The following is a 23,117-nucleotide window of genomic DNA, read 5'->3' as shown; positions in this document are numbered from 1 at the left end:
TACAGGATGTGGAAAAATCATTTTGACAGAAAGTTAGGTTAAAGCGTATATAGGTTGTATTTGCTAGAATTGTGAAGAAAAATTTAACAATCTTTTTTGTGGACTCGTTGCACTCTGCATATCCACACTTCTCGTCCAGAAAAATAAGTGTTTTCAATATTTGAGATTTTACTACTTTATCCGTTGATCATTTAAGATAACTATGAACAGTCAGATGTTACAAAGACTTCGTTCTTGCAAAAAATTATACGTAAGTTAAATGCAATTGTAATGATCCATGTTTGAAAGTTCAGGTCGTTTAGTTTCTTGTACAAGGTCAAATTGAGATGTTCTGTTTACTAATTAAAATGCACGTATGAATTTAATATTGTAAAATTCAGAGTAAATAAGCAAAAAAGGAATATATCTGAAATTCTATGCCAGTTATCTGCGGAATAATCCTTCGTAAAAATAAGTTTGCTTGCATTTCTTAGTAGATTGATCGTATAAAATACAATTAGTAAATGAATAATTTTTTGCGGATGATATATAAATAAGAATAAAGTAGTATTTTACTGTAAAATTAAGTGCATGAAAAACATTTAAAATTTCCACCTTTTTTTTTTTTTGAAAATTTTTAATAGTATTGCATTAACTTTAGATTCTTACCACATTTAGTTTTAAGTGCTGTAGATTATAACCACTTCAAAGTGAGGTGTTTTCGATTTTGTTCAAATTAAGAAAGATTTCTATAGTAACACATGAGCCAAAATAATTTCCAAAGTTTGATAACATCTGAGCAATGGCCCTTGTAATTACAAGAAAAGAAAAAATACTGAAAGGAACAAATTAGTAGTGTTCCAGTTTTAAATCCCTCTGCCAAGCTCTTAGCAATTGTTCTTGGTATGAACAGGTACCTGTAGATTTTATACTATTTATCAGAGTTAAGTCTTCAAATGGAGATATTTCTGTATTGTGATCTTGCAATTCCATGGTTTTTAGGACATTAGTGGCACAAACTTAAAAAAAACAACTCAATATTAAGAAAGTTTGTAATTTCTACTCTAAATAAATTTTGTTTTTTAAATTTATAATTATTTTCTATCAAAAAAAAATTTTAATATGTTTTCTTAAGCTTTTAATATAAAATTTAAACATTCTGTTTTTTTTTTTCTTTAAAAACATTAAAATTTTCTTGTCTAATGATTATAAATCTCAATGCACACACAAAAAAAATTAATTTTGAAATTTTAAGAAAATTAATGCTGTTGTTGAAGGTGTTCTCTCTGCAGCAATTTTCATTATTTTTTAAAAGTTTTTATTGTGATAAAATTAATTCTTTATAAAAGCATTTTTTATTTAATATTGAAAGGTACCTTAAATTTGAGCCATCGAAATCGTTTTGAGAAAACATCAGAAATTGTTTCGGATGGGACATTTTTGTCAAGTAGGGCTATCATTTTCTTTATAAATATATAAAATATTTCAGTTTGTTTGTATTTATTTTAACAAGAAGTAATGAACAAATTAAATTTGTGCTATGGAGTCATAAACCCAAAATTGGGTCCGATGTTCAACGAGGGTTACAAAATAATATAAAATATTTTCTTCAGAAGAGGAAAATAATAAAGAACATATTTTTTTTATTGAAAATTTTGCCTCAAATCCACAATGTATTTACTTCAGTTTATAAGGATGATTCACTGAGTCTTATATTAACCAAAAATATTCATAACATTTTAAGATTTGTTGTTGGTAACTGTGTTGTAATTAGGATTAAAAGATTTTTTAAAAAAATAGGTTTTATATTGCGCAAGTGAAAATAATGCTGAAGTAGTGTTTTTAAAAGCATCTAATGATGCAGGTGTTTTGTTTTTTGTCAAAAATTTTGTTACTCTGAAATTGCTAATTTTGATCAAAGCTAATTTTGTTGCTTTCAAACTGCTAAATTGTTACCTGAAACGTTTTTCGATCCATGAAAATTCACTTTATTATTTCCTAAAAAAATTGGCAACTTTATGGATAAATAAAAATATTATTTGTAAATTTCGCATTTTTCTTTTCATTTTATAGAAAGGATTCTAAGTCCCCTCTGTGCAATGTGTTAACAAATTTTAAATTTAAGTCCTGAATTGAAATATTTTCTTTTATAGCGAACATAAATAGCATTACCATCAAAAATAGTGACAATATTTCTTCTCTAATTTTTAAAAATCATATTTATGATAAAAATTTGACTACTTTTATACATTTATCTTACCAAGAAAAATCTGAAAAAACGTTTTAAAATAATTTGGTTTTTAAATTGTTTTTGAAAACAATTAAACAAAGATCTTTATGTTTTTACCAACAACTTTTTGCATGTTATGAGTCTCTTCCACAATGTGTTAACAAATTTTTAAAAATTGACTGTCAATTAAAATATATTGTGGAGTTTTCTGGTAACCATTTTTTTGTTTTTTTGTAATCTTCTATTAAATAATGCAAATTCTCTTTAAAAAAAATATGCAAAGAGTATTCAACTAGTATAAGAGCAGAAATTCCATTTGAAATTATAAGTGTTTAAAAATAACATAATTGAGCTGTCTCCTCCATAACAATATTTCTCTTACTTTTAAAAATGTAGAATTTCAAAGTGACTGCTTTTATTTGTTGATCTTACTTAGAAAAATCTGGAAAAAATTTTAAAAATGAATTTTATTTTTAACTTTTTATTTTAAAATAATAAATTAAAGCTCAAAATGTCTTCTTTATTGGGTTCAAAATGACAAGGTTACGGAGTTGAACATTGCTAGCCGTATAAACTGAAAATTCGCTCAGCTGTTTAACGACGGTTATAAAATTAAATATAAAATACTTGATCTAGGAGTTCTCTTGTCTTCTGGATTGTGTTCAACTTTACAAGACTACCTAATTTAACGTTAGTAGTGTTAACTCAAAAAATTGGGTTGGGGAATTTTTTTTTTATTGACGCTGAAAAACTATGTGAAACAGGTTTTTTCCAAGACTAGATAACATGGTAAATTCTGGTAAAAACCAACCCTGTCTTTTAGACATCGTTTGATCTCTAAACATGTTCTTGTTATTCTTGCTCACATAAAAAAGTGTATTTCTAAAGGTTTTATTGTGACTTTTTCTTTTTAGCAATGCTCAAAATTTAGATCTGCCCATCAATTAAAAAGTGATGTAGAAGTGGATATCTTGCCTAAACAAGAAGCAAAGGTAAGAAAAGATCTTTTTTAATTGTCTTCTAGATAATGTCATAGATAGTTTGCTGATAACATATCAGCTCAGAAGAAAAAGAAACACGCATGCACGTGAAACGGGGACTATGTTAATTAACAGTGGATCGCGAGTGTCAGGAAGGTGTTATGCAATTTGAATAAAATTTTGAACCTTGTAGCTAAATATCACCTTGTTTTAAAAATTAAATTTTTTCATTAATATGTATTTTTATAGTGCAACTGTCATGCATAATCATACGTAATCGTCATGCACACCAAAATACAGGGATCTTTTTTTATTTCACAATAAAAAAATTTTCATGTACTTATTTACACTTTTTACATTGCTATGGAGGAACTATCTGAGTGTGTGAGGTATATTTTTCAATCTAATTTTTTTATGCTGAAATGATAGAGATGTAACAGGAACTGATAGGATAATTATTAAAAAAAGTTAGGAGGATTTTGTGTACAAAAAGTATTATTTTATACCTTCACTCTTATAGACTTCTCATGTTGCTATACAGACAAGTGAGGTATTGTTTCCTTTGTATTTTTTCTCTCGCTTAATCGAATGAAAACAAGCACAAATCTAAAAGACTGATATTTTAAAAGTCGCATATTTTTTTCTCCATAAAGTGTACCATTTTTTGAACTGTACTTATTATGAAGAAATTCCGTAACATTTCAAAACTCTTTCTCCTGTTGTCTTGAACTTTAGCTCATTTAATTCAGCATAAAGAAAATTACATCAGAGTTGCAATATTTAAGTAGCAGTTTTTGGTGATAACTGGCTAGTTTGCAGCAATTAATTAAAACTTTTTAAACATTTTAATCAGAAATATAATTTTTTTTATTATATATTATTTTTTTTAAATAATGTTAAGTATTATTAATAGCCGGCCTAGTAGTCAAGCGAACAACTTGCCTGACTGTGAAGTAAATTATTGTGGGTTCAGATCCTGGTCAATGTTTGCATGGATGTTTCTCTATAATTGTTGTCCTTTGTTGTGTGATGTTTGAAAAGTGGCACACTCAATGAACGAGTCTGTGACGTGCATAACGTTACTTGCCTTCATCACATATGTTAACTTTTGCCCATTGGGTAATGTTAAATGATCAACAGTTCCGACATATTCCGAGGCATAAAAGAAGAAGTTCAGTGCCTTACTTTAGCAAAAAAATTAAATTAATATTTTTTATAATATAACTTTGCTGCTAAATATAAAAGATTAAAATATGATTTAAATAAAAAAAATTTATATAAATTAAATGAATCCAATTATTTTGATTTTAAAAAAAAAATTGAAATTGTCGCCTACTCTGGATATACTAGTCATGACAAAATTTTATTCCTTCATTTGAAATACATTCCGTGTTCTAACTTATTTGAAAAAATCTAGGTAACTCTAACTACAAAACGAAAAAGTAATTTTAAGAAATTTTTCAACATTACAAAGGATTGAAACAAAATTCTAGAAAGAATTCTTTACTTTATACAACTAGTGACACTAAAAAGGTTCAAAATCGATACGACAGGAGTGCTTGTTACTCAGCTTTTTTTCTTTTTTTTCCTAATCAAGCCTTTTTTTGTTTAAAGTGTACAGAAGAACCAGCATTGTCAACTTTTAATTTATGATGAAAAACATAATTTTGTTTTCAGTTTTATTTATCTGTAAAGATAAAGAATAATTTTAAATCCTTGGTTTGAACTTGAAGTCAATTAGTGATGATTAGTTTGAATTATGAGTTTGCCGACTTTCAAAATGTCTTTGAGAAAAGCCTTTTTAAAATTTTCTTGGTTCTAAGTTTTGAGTGTCTCAATTTAATATATTGAGGGTCTTTTTAAGCAGATGAAAAATGCAAAATCCTACTATCATTTAAATTTAAATCACTTCAGTTGTTGTGATTTGTATAATTCTATTTAATTTGTAGGTTTCTCAAATTGGTAATGGCATTAAAGTTGCATCGATTGAAGACAATAGTCCTATTTCACAAATAACTGTCGTTATCAAGGCCGGATCAAGATACGAGACTTCCAGTAATCAAGGAGTTACCCATGTTCTAAGGAATGCTGCTGTTTTTGTATGTTTCAGTTTCTTTTGTTATTTATTTGCTAAACTAAATAGTGCCAGTAATGGTTGTTAAAAGAGTATTGACCAATATTTAGTTATCGTTTTTTTTCTTTCCCTTTATAAATTCCCTATGCTATTTTTAGTTTAAAAAGATCAACTATCATGGAGAAAAAAATTGTTCTATAAATGTTTAACAAAAAATTAAATGAACTGCATTCCTTTATTCTTTTCATGCATACCTTTTTTTTTTCCTAATGATTTTAGTTTGAATTTGAAATTGTGAAAAATAGACTTAAATAATATACAAGAACTCACGGGAAATTTTTTTACTATTACTAAAAAGGAAAAATCTGCATTTTCAAAATTTTTTTTCTTCAAATTCCCAAGAAAAAGAGACTTATTTTTACTCTTTTTTCCCAACCAATCCAAACACAGTTTAAATTACATTTTACATGATCACACATTGCAATTCTTATTTGCGTGATTTAAGATCTTGCATTGTGTTTCATATTTTCAGGATTTCATACTATTGCATTTTGTATTTGTGCAATTTAAAAGCCACTATTATGATTTGTTTTATTGTGAGTTAAAAATTATATTTCGGAATTCACACAATTTTAAAATGAAACATCAGTATTCGTATTAAAGCGATTTTAAAATCAAGCATATTCATGTTAAAGCGATTTAAAAACCAACCATCGAGATTTGTCTTCACGAGATTTTAAAATTAAATGTCAAGATTTGTAAAGAATCGACCATTGGGATTCATACTTGCACAATTTAAATAAGTAAATGAAATCTCGCATCAGTATGTCTATTAAAATGTTGATAGCATTTTGTGGATAAAGATTTTTTGACATACTTTCTTTGTTCTCAAATTTCAGGCATTTTTTCAATTATTTAAAAAGTGTTTTTGCATATTACATTTTTAGATATCTATTTTCAGTTTTTTTTCGTTTTTACCAAACTCATCCCAGTGTTATTAATCAGTATAAAGTTCTAAAAGAATGAAACTTTAAAAAAAAAAATCTGTGATTTTCCAATGAATTTCCCTAAAATAAGGTAGCAATGAAAGGGTTGAAACTAGTTACAAGAATTTATCAATGCATGCAGAATGTTTTTTAATTGAGATTTTGTGTTCGCAAAAAGTTTTGCATTTTATTTAAGTCTGCTGAAAAATTTATAGAAGTTATAGAACAGTCACATTGCCTAATTTTTATAATGGCTATTAATAATTTTTCTTCACTGTTATTTTCTTTTTCCGTGCTATTAAGCAAAAAATACTTATTTACATATGAAAATGACTGATCTTTTTTTTTCAAGCACTGTATTATATTTTCATTAAATAATCTGTCACTTTTTTCAGTTTTGAAAATTTGCTTTTTAAATTCTGATAGTTTTACATCATGAATACATGCAAGAGCTAAAGTAAAACCTGACAGAATGATTAGATTTTGACAATTTTACTCAAGTACTGCTCCATTCTCTACAAGGAGAATAATAATATCAAACAAGATTAGATTAACCTTAGATTAACATATATAACATTTTTGTTTTTATAATTAGAGCAGTGCATTAATTTCAAAAATATCTGTTGTGACGTTTTAGAGCTACACCATTGTTCATATTTATTAAATTGTATTAATCCATTAATAAACACTTTAATTATTATTATTTTTTTTTCAATTTTCAGTCCACAAGGAATCATACTGCCTTTTCTCTTGTTCGTAACTTAGAAGCTCGTGGGGCAAAATTAAGGTACATATATTATACTTTTTATTTCATTAAAAATAAACTAAAATCATTTGCAAGAAGCCCTAGAATAATTTTTAAATAACAATTAATATGAAGTGATTGTGTTTATATGTGGAAATGTAAAAGGCAGGGTGTGTAGCGTTTTTAAATAGTGCTTATTTTTGATTTGCATTTTTTAAAAGTACTTAGAGCTTTTTTTTATTCGTGGTTTGTAAAAAGTGCTTAATTTTCTGCATTTTAAACAAGAGATTTACAAAAAATGCATGATTTTCTTTGCAATATTTATAAGAAACTAGTTATATTATGATAATGTAAAGTTTTTAAAAATGTTCTTGAATTTTATTGATTTTATGTTTGTAAATAAAGAACTTTAAATGATAGCAAAAAATAATTTTTATAACTGCGCAGATCTTAATTATGATTTTTTTTGGAAAGTGATTAAAAATATTTTTTGAGTGCTTGAAAGGTGCTCATTTTTTGTTGAAAAATCTGACTATATAAGATATTAAAGAATTGGCTACATGAGATATTAAAGAATTGGCTATAATGGAAGTCTGCATAGATATATACATTCTGTGAACATATTTTGTAATGATAACAAAATATGAACATAATTTGTAATGATAAGTGAAAATTTGAATCTATCAACTTTTTTATCTGTATATTTTAAGTAGGATGAGTGCATTATATATTTTTTCTTGACTTAACTTTTTTTAACAGCACTTGTTGAGTCAATAGCACTTGGCTTTCTAAAACATTAAAAAATAAAAAAATTGCTAACATAATTGAAAATATCAGAGATGATTGTGGAAAATATCAGAGATGATCCAGATTTCCGGATTCTTTGCTAACTGTGATCCGGAAATCCGAAGTCTAGAAGTTTCAAGAAATTATCGATCACATTTATGTCTAAAAATTCTTGTATATTTTATTTAGAAATGTTAGAACTAGAATTTATACTTGGCATCTCTTTCATTTGTAAATATTTTTTCTGGTAGAATGTGATTAGAGATAAAAGTAAACTTGTACATTATTCTTAATTTAAATTATGCTGCATATAATTTATTTAGAATTTTAGGTTGTAAAAATATCAATGATTTAAAATTATAAAGACGTTGATTTTTTGAAATGCATTATTAAAGATTTTACTCAAGAAGTTTTCAGGATTTTTGAGCTGGGCTCACAATTACCCCTGAATTATGCAAGTAACTAAACGTGAAAGTTATTCCCTCCTTCTAGTAACAACCAATGCTATGTTATTTGAGCTATATTTTTACAATATTTCAGTAATTCATAGCTGCAATTTTATAAAAAGTTTCACCAAAGTATTTTCTATGTTTGCCTGACTAATGTTATGTATTCTTTTTCTGCTTTCTAGCGTTGTTGGGACTCGAGATCATTTGTTCTATACTCTAAAGTGTCCAAGAGATGAAGTGTAAGCATATTTAAATTAATTTATTTATTGGTTTCAATTTTCATGCATTAAAATTCAGAAAATATTGATGTTTGGTTATATTGCATCTAGTTGAATTGTTAGTGTTAATGTAAAATGATTGTCATTCATATAAATTTAATATGTAGATGCAAATATTAATTAAGACAGTTGTAGTTTTCCCAATTTTGTTGAGTGACATTGAAGAAGGTGTTACAAATTATTAAAAAGTAAATAAAAAAATTTTCTTTCTTTCTTAGAGTTTAAACTGTAAGTTACTTTTTTTTTATTGTTAGAAACAGGAAAATAAACTTCTTATAGTTGAAATACTTACAATTTTTCATTTTGTTCAATACTTTGTTGTTTTTTATTTCAGGATTGTTTAAGTAGATATTTTAAACCTAAAATTCTTCTGTTTTGAAGTCCTAATGTCTGACTTATCAGTGATATAAATAAAAAACTTATCCAAAATTTGGAATTAATAATCATAACAAAATAAATGTTTTAGGCTGTTTATTTTTATGACTGAAATTCAGAAGACGAAAAATTCATGGTATCAATTTTAATAAATTAAGTGGAAATTTTATGGGATTCTGAATAATCTTTTACTAGAAGCCTAGCTGAGCTTAGCATTGGCTCTGTTTATAAGTAAACAAAATCTAGATTTTATATGTTATGAGCCATATACATTCATTATATTACTCTCATTACATCACTCATACTCATATGCACTCATTATACACTATTAACTCATTATGTCTACGCAAAAATATCTTTAACTAGAAATACTAACTTTATATTCAGCATCGAATGATTATGTTGAATAAAATGTACTATTCATTTGTGTACTATTTAATTTGAAATATTAAAATATATTCCTAGTATTATTAGCATATTTCCTTGATTTCTGACTGGAAAAAGTTTTCTTCATGAATTTAGAAAGATATTAAAATACTGCCTTATTCACATCTCTCTGAATTAGGTATGTTTTCACAGTTTCAAAGGCAGCTAGTGAATTTCTGCATCAAAATCACTATTCATTGGTTCTGATAAAATGATGATTTCAATTACTTCAGTTGCACCGATAGGCACTCCATCATCATAGGTGACGTAATCCTTTAAGTTTACCCTAGGAACAGCTTTTTTCAACGTGACTTCTTCTGGGTGAAATAGAAAGATTACTTTTTAATCAATTTTCAAATTGTTTATAGGGAAGTCTTGCTTTTGAAAAGCATTTTTCAATTATGTTTCAGAAACTCATTTAAAAAAGTTGTCTTTTAAAATATAAAGCATCCAAATCATTGGCTTTTATCTCTTCTAATCTGAAACAACAAAAAAAATAATAATTTGTTAATTTAGCGTACATTATTCATTAAACTGGGTTAAAAAAAATTATAATATTTTTTTTTTTTTTAAATTTTTAGAAATAGGTAAATAGACATATTTTAAATCTGACCTTTACTGTATTTTTCTACTTAATTTTTAATTTTTTCAGAAATTTTAAGTAAAGTGGGTATATAGTTTGACTTTGCAAAGTGTTGTATGATAGGAATATTTTTTTAAACTTCTGTGTTAGTTTTAGTTAGTATCTAATGCTTGATATTTTATAATAGAATAGCTAAAAAGAATTTACTTGTTTATTATAGCTCTACATGGTAATTTTAACTCTGAAAGCAATTTTTTTAAAAATTTTAGTTTTTAATATTTTTTAAGGAGAAGAATGATTGGAGGAATAAGATATCACAAACATTATGTAATTGAAAAAATTGTCCTAATAGTATAATGGTGCAATTTAATTGGCATATTTACAGATATGGATGAGATTTCATAAAATCTTCTGCTATCATAGGGCAGTTTTTTCATGGGAAACAAAACAATTTCCTTAAAGTAACTAAACCCAATAAATAGTAACAACACTCTTTACTCTTACTATAGAGTATAATTTTTAAACTCTTATTTATATTTCGAATAAACCAGAAACTAGTATTACAGTTTTCTTTTTTGATGAAATTGCGCTGAGTTCAGCAAAAAATACTCTGTCCGAAGTGAAACCTAATTTTGATACTCTTGCAACATAAACTCTTTAATAAAACAAAAACAAAATTTTTTTATAAAAATATAGTAATAATACATTTATTTAAGAGCGTTTTTATTTCTGAAACACTTAATTATGTTTTTTAATGAAATATATACAAATTTTAGAACTATACCCAGGGGTAAAGTGGATATATCAAAATACAGTCAGATTTCTGTTCATTGAACTTCCATTTTGCGAATTTCTGTATTTCAAATGGTGGTTTTCAATATAACGAACTTTTTATCAGGATTTAGCGACTTCGTTAAATAGAGGTTCGGCTGTATGTGCTTTGGAATGCATTATTGTAAGAAAACAATCAAACAAAAATAGATAAGTTATTTATTCAATCTATATTATTCCAATGTATATAAAATGCATCAAATTTTTTTGTAAAATGAATTTAATGTTTTGGTTTTAAAACCTTTAAAAAATAAAAAAAATAAAAAAAAAATAAAAAACTTTACCCCATTTGACATTACTAATGTAAAATTGTTATTAATCTCAGGGATGCTGGTCTTGGAGTTTTATCTGAAGTGACTAACCAACAAGTGTTTAAACCTTGGGAAGTTGATGATAATTCCTCTAAGTTAGAAGTTGATTTAGCTATGTTGAACAACAACCCCTCTGCTGTTCTGAATGAAATGCTTCACAGGGCTGCTTTCCGTGGTGGATTGAGCAATGGTATTTACTCCCCCTCTTGGATGATTGGAAAACACAACAGTGAAATGGTAAGTATTTTTTTTCTTCTATCCTGCAGATTTTTTAATTGTTCTAAATTTCCTAAATTAAGAGGGGAAGAATATCGCGTATTTTACATACCCCATTAACATGTTGACTGCCGCACGTGTTTATTGTGAAATCTCCTTCAGTGAGTGTGGTCTCTCCTGTGTTTCTATTAACAGTCAAGTGTGTGGAGGATCCCGTTGTGTGTAAATGAGACTGAAAAGCAACAGCACGAGAAAGACGAGAGCACAGTCACAAATAGCAAGACAAGCGTTCAATGTGGCCCGTCTGTCGAATTGAGCGTTACATTCCATGTTGGCTAGTTCACTTCTTAGCACTTATTTGGCAAATCACCAACTGTGGCGTTTGGATATAGAGAGTGTAGTAATCGACAATGCCAACCTTCTTCTATCGAAAGGTACCTCAAGATTCAATAGAGTTTGCATGTCTTATATACTGAAGAATTGATGTTTAATAAACATAGTGGTAGTTATGCAGGGTGGCCACCCACCTGGAAAACCTTGAAAACCTGGAATTATCAGGGAATTTTTTTTTTATACTGGAAAAAACCTGGAAAAATCAGGGAATTTTGAAGAAATTCTGGAAATTTTTTTAATTTCACTAATTTAAATTATTTACTAATTTTCTTAATTTAAATTATTCCATCCATTATACCCACTTTTTTTTTAGACTCAAATGTATCTCCTAGCAGTTTAAATATCATCAACTTAGCAATACTTTGCTTGCATCAAAATTTGCTCCATTACAGCTCTGTTAAACTAGAATGTCACATAAAATTCTCCCACTGTTGCTAAACGAATGTGGAAACCTTTGACCGCTATGGACTGTGCAATTTAAGAAAGATTGTCGTGGAGGTGGAAGAAGGGATTAGGATATTACCTTCTGTTTTTAAATTCTGTCCTTGGGCTGAATCCATTTATGACTTAAGTTTGTTCCAGTGATTTCGTAGTAATTTTTTTTCCATTTTGACAAAATGTTTTTGTATTTTTAAATTTATAAAATTCTCCAAAAATTAGTTGGTTATAATTTAATAATAATAGATTTTATATTGCACTCTTTTTCTGAAAGGTTTTGTATTCCCATTAAAAGAAATCTGTGAATTATTTTTTCTCAGCAAACCAACCAATCACACATTTTTTTTTACAATCGCTAACAGCAATGTTTATCGACAAATTGTTACAATTGTTGCATTAATGTTAATTTTTTCTATTTCATTTTAACCTTTTATAACGTATTTTAATTTAAAAAAAAGGTTTTTTTTAAGAACTAACTAGATACTAATATTTAATTTTACTCTTTTGTTGGTCAATATATGGTTTTTGATTCAAAATTTTGTACCAAACCATTAAAAAATGAATAAAAAACCTTGCCAAATTGTCAAAATAAATTTTTTTTTCTCCAAGATATGTTAAAAAAAGAACATTTTGAATAAAATATTTTATAATATAGACACTTTTCTTCCCTACACTTTATTAGAATAAAGAAACTAAAACCTGGAAATTTTAAGATTTTTATCTGTAAAACCTGGAAAAATCAGGGAAATTTGAAATCTGATTTGAGTGGCCACCCTGTTATGCCACAAGATGCTGACAAACACATTGTACAGGACTCTAAAAATCAAGACTTTAAAACTGTCTTGATCTGTATAAACTTCGTTTCTTAAAATTTTCTTATCCTCTTGAAAAACTATTGTATACAGTTGTAGAAATATTAAAGTAACATATAATTTCTTTATTGGTTTTTAGGGAATGTTATTCACTTTTTATAAATTTATATTCACTGAAATTTGTGATTGAAGCTGTTTAAAAATAATTCCTTGAGCTGAGTTTCGTTGATTGTAATAGATAATTGCAGATAATGTTTGTTTTTATTTTCTCATTTTAGCTGCATAATTATGTCCGTGACAACTTTACAACATCAAGAACTTCTGTAGTTGCACTTGGTCTACCCCATGATTATTTGCAAGACTGTGTCAATGAATTATTTACTATGAGTGATAGGTCTGCCAGCAATTCAGGAACTTCAAAGTTTGCTCCAGGTATTACTTTAGTTTATAACATGTTGTATTTTACTACCACTAATGAATCTGACTCGACTGAATTTTTTTCTTATATTGGTTATACAGTAAATGTCTTATAATCCAGAATTCTACGTTGACAGAAATTTTGGAACTTTATTTTTAAAAAAATCAATTTTATCATCTTTTTAGTTTAAGATAGAATTTGATCTATCAAAAAGTAATTACTTATTACTCAGAAGGTTTTTGTATAGTAGTAATATTGTATTATGAATATCAACATTTTTAAAAACTTTGTAGAGATCTTTAGCAATAGCTTCTAAAAAATTATCGAAGAAGGTATATAACTCTAAAATGGAATCAAGCTACCCCCCCTTCCAATAGAAGTAATGCTAATGTACAGTATTAGTTACACTTGGTAAAATATGTTTCCAGAGAATCATATTTAAAAGATCAGAATTTTAAAAACATACGGTAATCTGCTGCAATAACTGTTGAAAAATAAGTTCATGGTTTATCAAATATGGTTATGAAATATCAGCAAATTCAAACAACATTATTTCTCATTGAAACTCATAAAATTCATATCATTCCCTCACTCATAGTGTGTTTAAATGTTTCAGATAAATTGCATTATTATTTAAACATGATTGAGTATTTATTGATATGTATGAGAAATCATATGACCTAAACATTTCAAAAGTTTTAAAATAATTCTCTAAGCATTTCTTATGAAATGATTTTTGAAAAAATAAGTTAGTATGAAGGTTTTTTTTAAAATATTTTGCCCAACCCTTTTGTTATGTTTATTTAAATAAAAGTATCTTTTCAAAACTTATTGAATATGTAGTTTGTTATATCAGGGATAATTTATTATTTTTTAATGTTTCCTGCTTTTTCCTCATTTGAAATCTACCTGACAAATCGGATCATTGTCTTAACAAATGCAATAAGTTGCAAAACTTTAATAAGTACTGTGATTTTATTGATCCAGTGATAAGTTTATTATTATTATCTATTAATCAAATTAATTAATATTAGTGATAAGTTTTGTTATAATTATCTAATTAAAGTGGTTGTTTTTTGTTGAAAGCTTTGGCTACGCATACTGATTCAAATTGTTTTGTGAGTATCCAGGTGAACCTAAATTAGGAAAACCTATATTTATGATTTTTTTTTAAATATTAATTAAATTATTTCTAATTTCTGTGGAAACTTCTGTATATATTTATAAAATTTATAATTTGATTTTTTAGGAGAACTAAGGCAAGAAGCTGATTTGCCACAAACTCATGTTGCAATAGCTGCTGAAGGATCTGGCTTAAGTAATTATAAAGATGTGCTAAGTTTGGAAATACTTTCGATGATTTTAGGTTTCCATTCCGATATTCCAAAATTTACGAAGCTTGGTCTTGTAGCAGCAAAAAATACTAATAATCCTGTTCATGTAAGTGTCAGATTTCCTGCCAGTTTTTTGTGAGTCGTAACTTTCTTATATTTTGGTATCATTGGCATTTGATGAAATGCAACATCATATCAGAGTGGGGCAAAATAAAATTGATTACAGCATTGAAATACTTGTAATAAAAATAAGTCATGATCGTAATTCATCAATCATAAACTCCATTAAGTAATGATTGTTATACTTACAAGTAGTGATAGTTACAAGTTTTAAAATAATTATAATAATTATTAAATAATATTATATAATTAAATAATTAACCAGGTTATTAAATAATTAACCAGGGCATAATTTTAATTATCGATATCAGGGCTGAATTTTGTTGGCTAGCAAACAGCAGAGTGATAGTTAAAAAATTTGGTAGCAAACGGTAGTGAAAAATTATTTTAATTTGCCAGATTAATTAAAATTCAGTCAAAAGTCTGGTTACCAAAATTTTTATGCTTGAAGTTGTATTTTGTGTGTTATTCCTTTTTGTTTTTAAATTGAAATGAATTTAAGAACATCCCTCAAGCGATAAATTATATCCAAGTGATAAATTGTGTATAGATTTTTTTTTCTACACTTAGGTTAGCAGTTTGAACATAAATTATGCTGATACTGGTCTTTTTGGAGTCCATATTGTGGGAGCACCAAGTGATATGAATGTTGTTGTAAAGGCTGTTGTGTCTGAAATGAAACAAGTTGCAAAAACGATTTCATCCGAAGCTCTTGAAATTGCTAAGTATATGAAGAATTTAATTTTTAAAGGCTTTTTTCAAATTTATGTTTGCAATCAATGAAAATAATCGGTTAATATTAATAATTGCCAGTTTTTATGAATAATAATCAGCAAATTTTTGTTATTTCCAATCATTCTTTTGTGGAAAAAAATATTTATTTTTTTAGATCTATTTTTTATTAGCTTCCAAAATATTACTTGAGATTTCCGGTTATTTGAGTTTTTCTGTGTATCAGGGCTGATTGTGCTCAGGAAAAAATCCGTATTTCCGGAATTTTTGCTAACAGTGATCCGGAAGCTTCCGGAGATCGAAGGTCCAGGCGTTTAAAAAAATCATTGATCATAGAAGTTTCCGGAAATCAAATTTTCAAAGGTGGAACTTAAAAACACAGTTTATTTTATTTGTTTGTAAGGGAAAGCCAGATACTTTATAAGCTTATATTCATGATTAATATTTATTTTTTTTATCAGTAAACAGTTGTTATAATCATAAACTCAAGAAAGAAAGACATATTTGTAAATTTTAATTACTTCTCCAGGTCATTATAGGTATGTGTAAAAGGTATAGGTATGCGTAAAATTTTAAATATATTTTAAGCAAACTAAGAAATACTGAGAAAAAGTAAAAAAATCTTGTTTAAATTTTTTTCTAATTTTTCAATTGAAACTCTTTTTCTTTTTGAACTCAAGAAATTTTCCGGAACTTTGACTTGGGCTCACAATCACCCCTGGTGTGTATAAATGCAGTTGTAATAAAGTTATTGTATTATATTATATAGTGTTAAAATTTGTAAACATGATTTTAAGATTTAAAATTTTTTTATTGGCTCATATTTAAAATTTTATACAGTCCCTGGTCAAATTATTAGACGCACTATAAGATTATATGTCAAATCTTAATTATTGAGTGATACTATACAACTGTATTGTTTTTACGCTACTGAAACTGGTTTGTACTTGTTTACGTTTGTGTATAAATTTTTGAAATTAGACAATCTTACATCTAAATTTGGTGATTGAATAAATTCGAGGATATATTATATAAATATAGAATATTTATTATATCAGGTATTATATTAGTATAATATAATAATTAGACCAAATTATAAGACGCACTGTAGTGTTTTAATAATGACATGTTTTGCACGAGTTTGTAACAATAATTATATATTTAAACATCTATGTAAAGGGTTTTTATTCAGGAGATTATTTATATGCTGCCTATTTGTAAAAAGTGCTTAATTTTCCATCTTTTAAAAAGCGATAGTTTTTTCCTTCACAGTGTCGATTGTCGTTCTAAGTTAAATGTGTGATTTTCACAATTTTCTGTGCAATATTTATCAGAAACTTGTTGATCATGATTATGTTTTTGAAATTTATTAATTTTATGTTTATAAATTAAAAACTTTAAATGATAGAAAAAAATAATTTTTATTACTGCACAAATCCTAATTATGTTTTTTTTTTTTTTTTTTTTTTGAAAGTGGTTAAAAATATTTTTTGAGTGCTTAAAAATATTTAAAAGGTGCTTATTTTTTGTTGAAAAATCTGGCTACGCACCCTGGTTTTGATAAGTTCATATGACGCAAACATCATTATTACTGTAAACTGAGCTTTAACATCCTTATGACTGATTCTAGGCATAAATTAAAAGCAAAACTGCTGATTGACAGAGAAGTATCGAGTAATGCTCTCACCTGCATGGCTATTGAGACATCTGAATATGGTCAAATAAAGAATGTGGATGAAATTCTGAAATCAATAGATGCCCTTAAAGTTTCCGATGTACAAGCAGTAAGAACATTATCTCTTTTATATTTATTAGTTTGTGAATTCCTTCTTTTGCATGATTCTTCTAATCACTTCACACACTACTAATGGGATAATTCCGTTTCAGATCGACCAATAAAACTTCAACGATTCGGATTTCAATTTTATCATTTTTATTAAACTAACTTCTTACATGAAAGATGTTAAGTTTCAAATGTTATGAACAAATTGTTTCTGAGTAATGCAATTTTGAAATTCAGCAAATTTTTTGCTGTTTTTAAACAACTATAATTTGACTAGAATGAATTAACTAGATAGCTGTTTTTTTTTTGTTAGTTCAATTTGTTCAGTTTTAAGTGGCATTTTATAAAATATATAACATAGATTTTTTTTTTTTTTAAATTTTATTCAAGCTTTTTATTATTGAAGATTTTAATTTTTCTTAAAATTTTTATGTTATACTTATTTTTAGCAAATTAAACATTTAAACAGGTAATATTCTTATGGTATCATAAAGAAAAGAAGAAAAAAATTGTCAAATAATGGCATAATTCATAAAATACTATGAATGTGCCACTTTTCCACCAAATTTATTCTTAAATTAGCACAAAATTTGTTTTTTCTACATGATGAATTAGAAAAAAAATATTCTTAATGATTCCATAGTATACCATTTTAAACAGTGCTCACACAGTGTCAAAAAACGTTAAATGAAAAAAAAATTTTAAGAAATTTAAATTTTAAAAGATTTAATTTTTTTCAGAAAAAATATTTTTTGCCTTTTTACTTAGCATTGCTATGAAAAGCTGAAGAAAATGGTGCAAAATTTAGCTCTGTTGGTCAATTAATTCTTAAATTTTAGCTGTTTAAAAACTGCAAAAAAAAAATTTGTACTTTTTAAAAATTATAAAAGGCATTAGTCTGAAACAACTTGTGAGCGAAAAATAAACTTAAGTACTAAGTCCTGACATTTTGACCATTGATTGACTAAAATAGATAAACTAAATTGGTCTACCGGGGAATTGGTTGAAAAAATATATTTTCTAAAAATGTGTTTGCATTATGTTGAAACGAAATTATTTAGTTTTTAACTTCTACCTGATTATTTCTTGTTATCTATGCTCTTTGCATTTAATTTTACTAACAATTAACTTTCCATACATAGTTAAAATCGCTGATTGCATATAAGTGACTAATATGCTTAAGTAACGCATAAATCTAGCATAAAAAGGAATGAACTTTCAGTTTTAGATTGAATTTAGCAAAATGAAAAGTTTATACTAGGTCATGATTTTCATAAACGAACTTACCTTTTTTGTGCTAGATTTAGGATTAACTTTTACTTCAAAGGAAAAATATATTTTTCTTCCGAAAAATTAGCGACATTTTGGCCTCAACTTTTGAGCAAAATGAAATTTTTTAGTACTTTGTATCATTTTAAATGATGTCAGCCTTTTTGAAATCGCACTTGTCTTTTATTGGACAACAAAGCATAAGTTTAAGATGGTCGATATGCTTGAAATTTGGTGGCCCGATTTGAATTTGTATGCATTGACAACAGGAGAGCTTGAGTTATTTTTTTAAATATCAGTTGTTGTAAAATCTCCTAGTTATTAATCTGGTTGTGAATTAAAATTAATTTATTTCATTAGCTAAAAATCTAATCTGTTTTAATTAAAAATATATGTATATTTTTGTAGCTCAACAGTTTTGGAATTTACTTTTGCAAACTTTAAAATAAAATTTATGAAATCAACTGCTGTTATTAAGTGTCAAAACTATCACTCTCTCTGCTTTTTCTTGGTGAACATTGTCTGCTTGCCATACATGTAAATTCTAGGCACAAATTGGTTTTGTAAATTATATTTTAATGTGAAATAAACTAACTGCTGTTATTAAGTGCCAAAACTATCACTTTCTTTGCTTTTTCTTGGCAAACGTAGTATGCTTGCCATAAATGTAAATTCTAAGCACAAATGAGTTTATTATAGATTAAAATATAATTTATAAAACCAACTGCTGTTATTAAGTGCCAAAACTATCACTCTCTATGCTTTTTCTTGGCAAACATTGTATGCTTGTCATAAATGTAAATTCTAGGCACAAATTAAAACTAATTTGTGCCTAGAATTTACATTTATGACAAGCATACAATTCAGATTAAAATATAATTTAAAAAACCAACTGCTGTTATTAAGTGCCAAAACTATCACTTTCTGTGCTTTTTCTTGGAAAACATTGTATGCTTGCCATAAATGTAAATTCTAGGCACAAATTAGTTTATTTCAGATTTCACTATCCTTATTTATAAATGTGTTGTTATTGTAATAGAATTCATTTAAAATTTTGGCAAAACAATTCAGGGGAAACAAAGTTATTGTGTAAACAAAACGTAAGGCAACAAAGAGTACAGGAGAAGGAAAATACTCAAAAGGGAAAAAAATACTCAATTTATCAAAAAACGAAAGGAAAAAAAAAAGACTTAGACTAAAATAATGGAGAAATAAGAAAAAAAATTCATTTGTCCTATAGTTCATACTTTAAAATAAATCTGGAATTTAACTTTTAATTAAAAAAAAAAAAACATAGTTTTTATCTTTGTAATGTGTATATGTTTACATAAATATACATTATAGTAATGTTTTAAATATGTAAAAGGCTACAAGTTATTTGCATTAAATTTATTCAAAAAGTCAACTCTTGTATTTAGTACAACCTTTAACAAATTTTCTAACAGGAAATTTTCAATATATTTTTCATTTCATATAAATCTTTCTTGATAACTTTCAATTTGGAACACTATGGTTTCAAATCTGCGTACAATTTCGTTTTCTAAATTAACTTTCTAACTGAGGTTGAATTTACCAAATTTGTGCTGCACTTAAATTTAAATTTTTTTTTTTCCTTTCAGATTTCAGGACGAGTGATGAAAGCTAAGCCAGCCATGGCTGCATTAGGACGTTTACATGCTACTCCTCATGTTGATGAATTGATGTAGTTGTTACAAAAACATTTATTTAGTCCAATCAACATCTTTATTTATTAATTGTTTTGTTTTTCAGAACTCAGCAAAAAGTTTAAATAAATAATTTAACAATCTATACAATTTATTTTATAATCAAAACTCTGGTCATAATCAATGTAGAACAAATGAAAATAAACATCTTTTTTTGTTTGATTCCATATTTTAAAGTATGTGCAAACTATGATATACACCAGTAATTCTTAATCTTTTTTTTTGTTGAGGCACACAAAGAGAAAAATAAGTTTAAAAGTTGTTTACTTACCTATGCACTATGTAAATCAGTTTATGATAATAATTTTGAATGTGAAATAAAATATGTACTACAAAAGCATGTTTATTAAAGGATTAATTAGCTCTTTCAACTTCTGTAGTTCTTATTTTACCTTCTTTCCCTCACATAATTTAATAGTTGTTTTGTTTTTTATTAAAACCTGGAATATTCCTTTATCATACCTGGAAAATAACCAGTTTTAAAATTGTCAGTAACAATAATCAGTTATTGAGATTCGAGTTAAATAATTCTAATGTTTATTACAATTATTTGTTGTAAAAATCTCACATTTTAGTCAAACTCAAATGTTCCCTTCCTCCTTTAATAATATCTTTTTACCCATAAAATCTAATTTTTCACATTACAAATAAAAGAATCTCAGAAAATATTCATCAGAATTTTCATTGAAATTCACCTGGAAAAGTCAGGGAATTTCTTTCTCTGAAATTAAATTAGAACCCTGATAAACCGCACTGAAGATGAAAAGAAGAAGAAAAAAAGACGTTAGATTTCAAATGTGTTGATGGCATTGAAGCCATCAAAATTCTAGGTGGTGAAGTAGGACACTTTTAATGGAGGTCAGTGGAAAAAATATCAACCCCCCTAAAATGTACTCTTTTTAGTTTCTATAGCATCAGACTCTACTGCAGGGAAGGTTCTTATAGACAGTATTTGTGAATAAAGAAATATATTTCTAAATAATATTCCCTCAATAACTATTTTTAATACTATATGTGTCTTACTTGACACTTTTGGTTATGTTATAAATATGCAAATATCGTTAAAAGATCTTCCACTGATATTCTACGAATCCTGAACATTTTCCCCCCCCAAAAAAATATTCCCTCTAATATTTTTTTAACAGTATCATACCAAGTAAAGTGTCACATTTTTTGAAATATTATGAAAGGTGACTATTGTTAAAAGATGTTCAACTGATAACTTTCAGTGGTATTCTGCCATGTCAGAAAATAATATTTATCCAATAATTTTTTTCCCAATAGTTATATTTACATATACAGTGAACTCTCGCTACTAAATATCCAATACAACAATAACTCCTTTTCTTACGATAATGTTTCGTGGTCCCGAGGAACTTGCATATGAATTAATGCCATTCTCCTCTCAATATTACGATATTCTCTGAAGCAATAAATTCCTGTAAAACGAACTTTTTTTCCAAATTTCAACCTTATTTTCCAGATGTAACATTTTTTATCTTATTTCATTTCCTTTATGTTAAAAGCTGATCACGAGTCACAAATGACCACAAGCATCTCATTAACACCCGAAAGAGAATTTTTTCTGTCGAGGGTGGGTGGAGCACAAACGAAAATCATTTTCGTGCTTTGAACTCAATGCATTCTCTCAATTTGTTGACTTGACAGGCATGATAATGAATAAACAAACAGAAATATCTGATTATTTTCAATAAAAACGGTTTTCAGGTATGTTGACGATCTTATTTTCTGAATTTTTTTCTATTATTTTTACTATTTAACCATAATTAACACTCTGCAAATTAATTTTTTGCATTTTTACATTTATAGTTATTACATATATAATATTAAACTTTAAAAAAAGAAATCTTATTGTCTCCCCAAAGTATGTAGGTCCTCGATATAACAATACATCCCTCTACAACAGGGGTTTCCAACTTGTATGAGGCCGGGGGCCACAATTAAAAATGCAAATCAAATGGCGGGCCACAACTTTGTTGGACTCTTTTATGTTTGAAGGAACATTGAATATTACTGTCAGATTTTTACCATGTTGTACAAAACAAAAGTATTGAATTGCAAATTAAAATAAGAAGTAGATTTTTAAAAATATTTAATTGCATATTAAAAAATTAATTCGGGCGACAATAACTTTAATGTGCAATTATATATTAAACAATTAATGTGCAACAGATTTCTAATTGTTAAGAAATAAAACTTTAAAAAGGTTGGTATTAAAACTTACATAGCACACAAAATGTTCAATAAGAAAATTGATTTTTGTCTGCTGCAACCACCAGAAAATAGATATTTACATTTAAAATTTACAAATGTGTGTGTAAATATTTTCATCCAAATTCAGTGGTTTCAAAAAGTTAAATTGGAGAATTTCTTCTAGAAAATTCATGATACACACATGTTAAATTATATTCACAAAATACAAAAAAATGAAATAAAAAAGAGCAACATACACGATTATTTTTGTAATTGAATAAATGTTTTCTTGGATGCAAAACCTGAGAAATAAATTTTTTTGCACCGTTGGTATGTTAAATTTCCCAGAAACGAAGAAATTAGGTTTTTATTAACGAGAAAAGTATTTTAAACCCAAACAGATATTTTACAAAAATTGTCCGCAAAAAAAATGACAACTAATATATTTTAGTTCACGGGCCGGATGCGGCTCTCGGGCCGCCAGTTGGAAATCACTGCTCTACAACTACGTATTTATTTGGTCCCCAAAATATTATTGTAGTGAGGTTTTACTGTATATGAATATTGGGCTATACCATTTCAATTATAGCATTTTTTTAAACATAGCGCGAATGTCGGTGTTCAGAGATAT

The 23,117-nt window shown here is 26.9% G+C and overlaps 1 protein-coding gene across 1 annotated transcript; it reads left to right on the top strand.

Moving 5' to 3' along the window:
• Positions 1-56: 56 nt before the first annotated feature.
• On the top strand, positions 57-20,643 carry UQCR-C2 (Ubiquinol-cytochrome c reductase core protein 2). The gene is made up of 11 exons (XM_043054287.3): positions 57-250; positions 3,124-3,201; positions 5,139-5,288; positions 6,972-7,036; positions 8,412-8,468; positions 11,048-11,270; positions 13,171-13,324; positions 14,560-14,750; positions 15,335-15,489; positions 17,127-17,280; positions 20,168-20,643. The coding sequence occupies exons 1-11, from the start codon at positions 203-205 to the stop codon at positions 20,252-20,254; spliced, it is 1,362 nt and encodes a 453-aa protein (XP_042910221.2). The 5' UTR covers positions 57-202; the 3' UTR covers positions 20,255-20,643.
• The last annotated feature ends 2,474 nt before the right edge of the window (positions 20,644-23,117 follow it).

Source organism: Parasteatoda tepidariorum, chromosome 6, assembly GCF_982258835.1.
Source record: "Parasteatoda tepidariorum strain Cologne lab strain chromosome 6, Ptep-v5.0, whole genome shotgun sequence".
NCBI classification, from domain to species: domain Eukaryota; kingdom Metazoa; phylum Arthropoda; class Arachnida; order Araneae; family Theridiidae; genus Parasteatoda; species Parasteatoda tepidariorum.
This window is presented reverse-complemented; position numbering and strand designations above follow the sequence as displayed.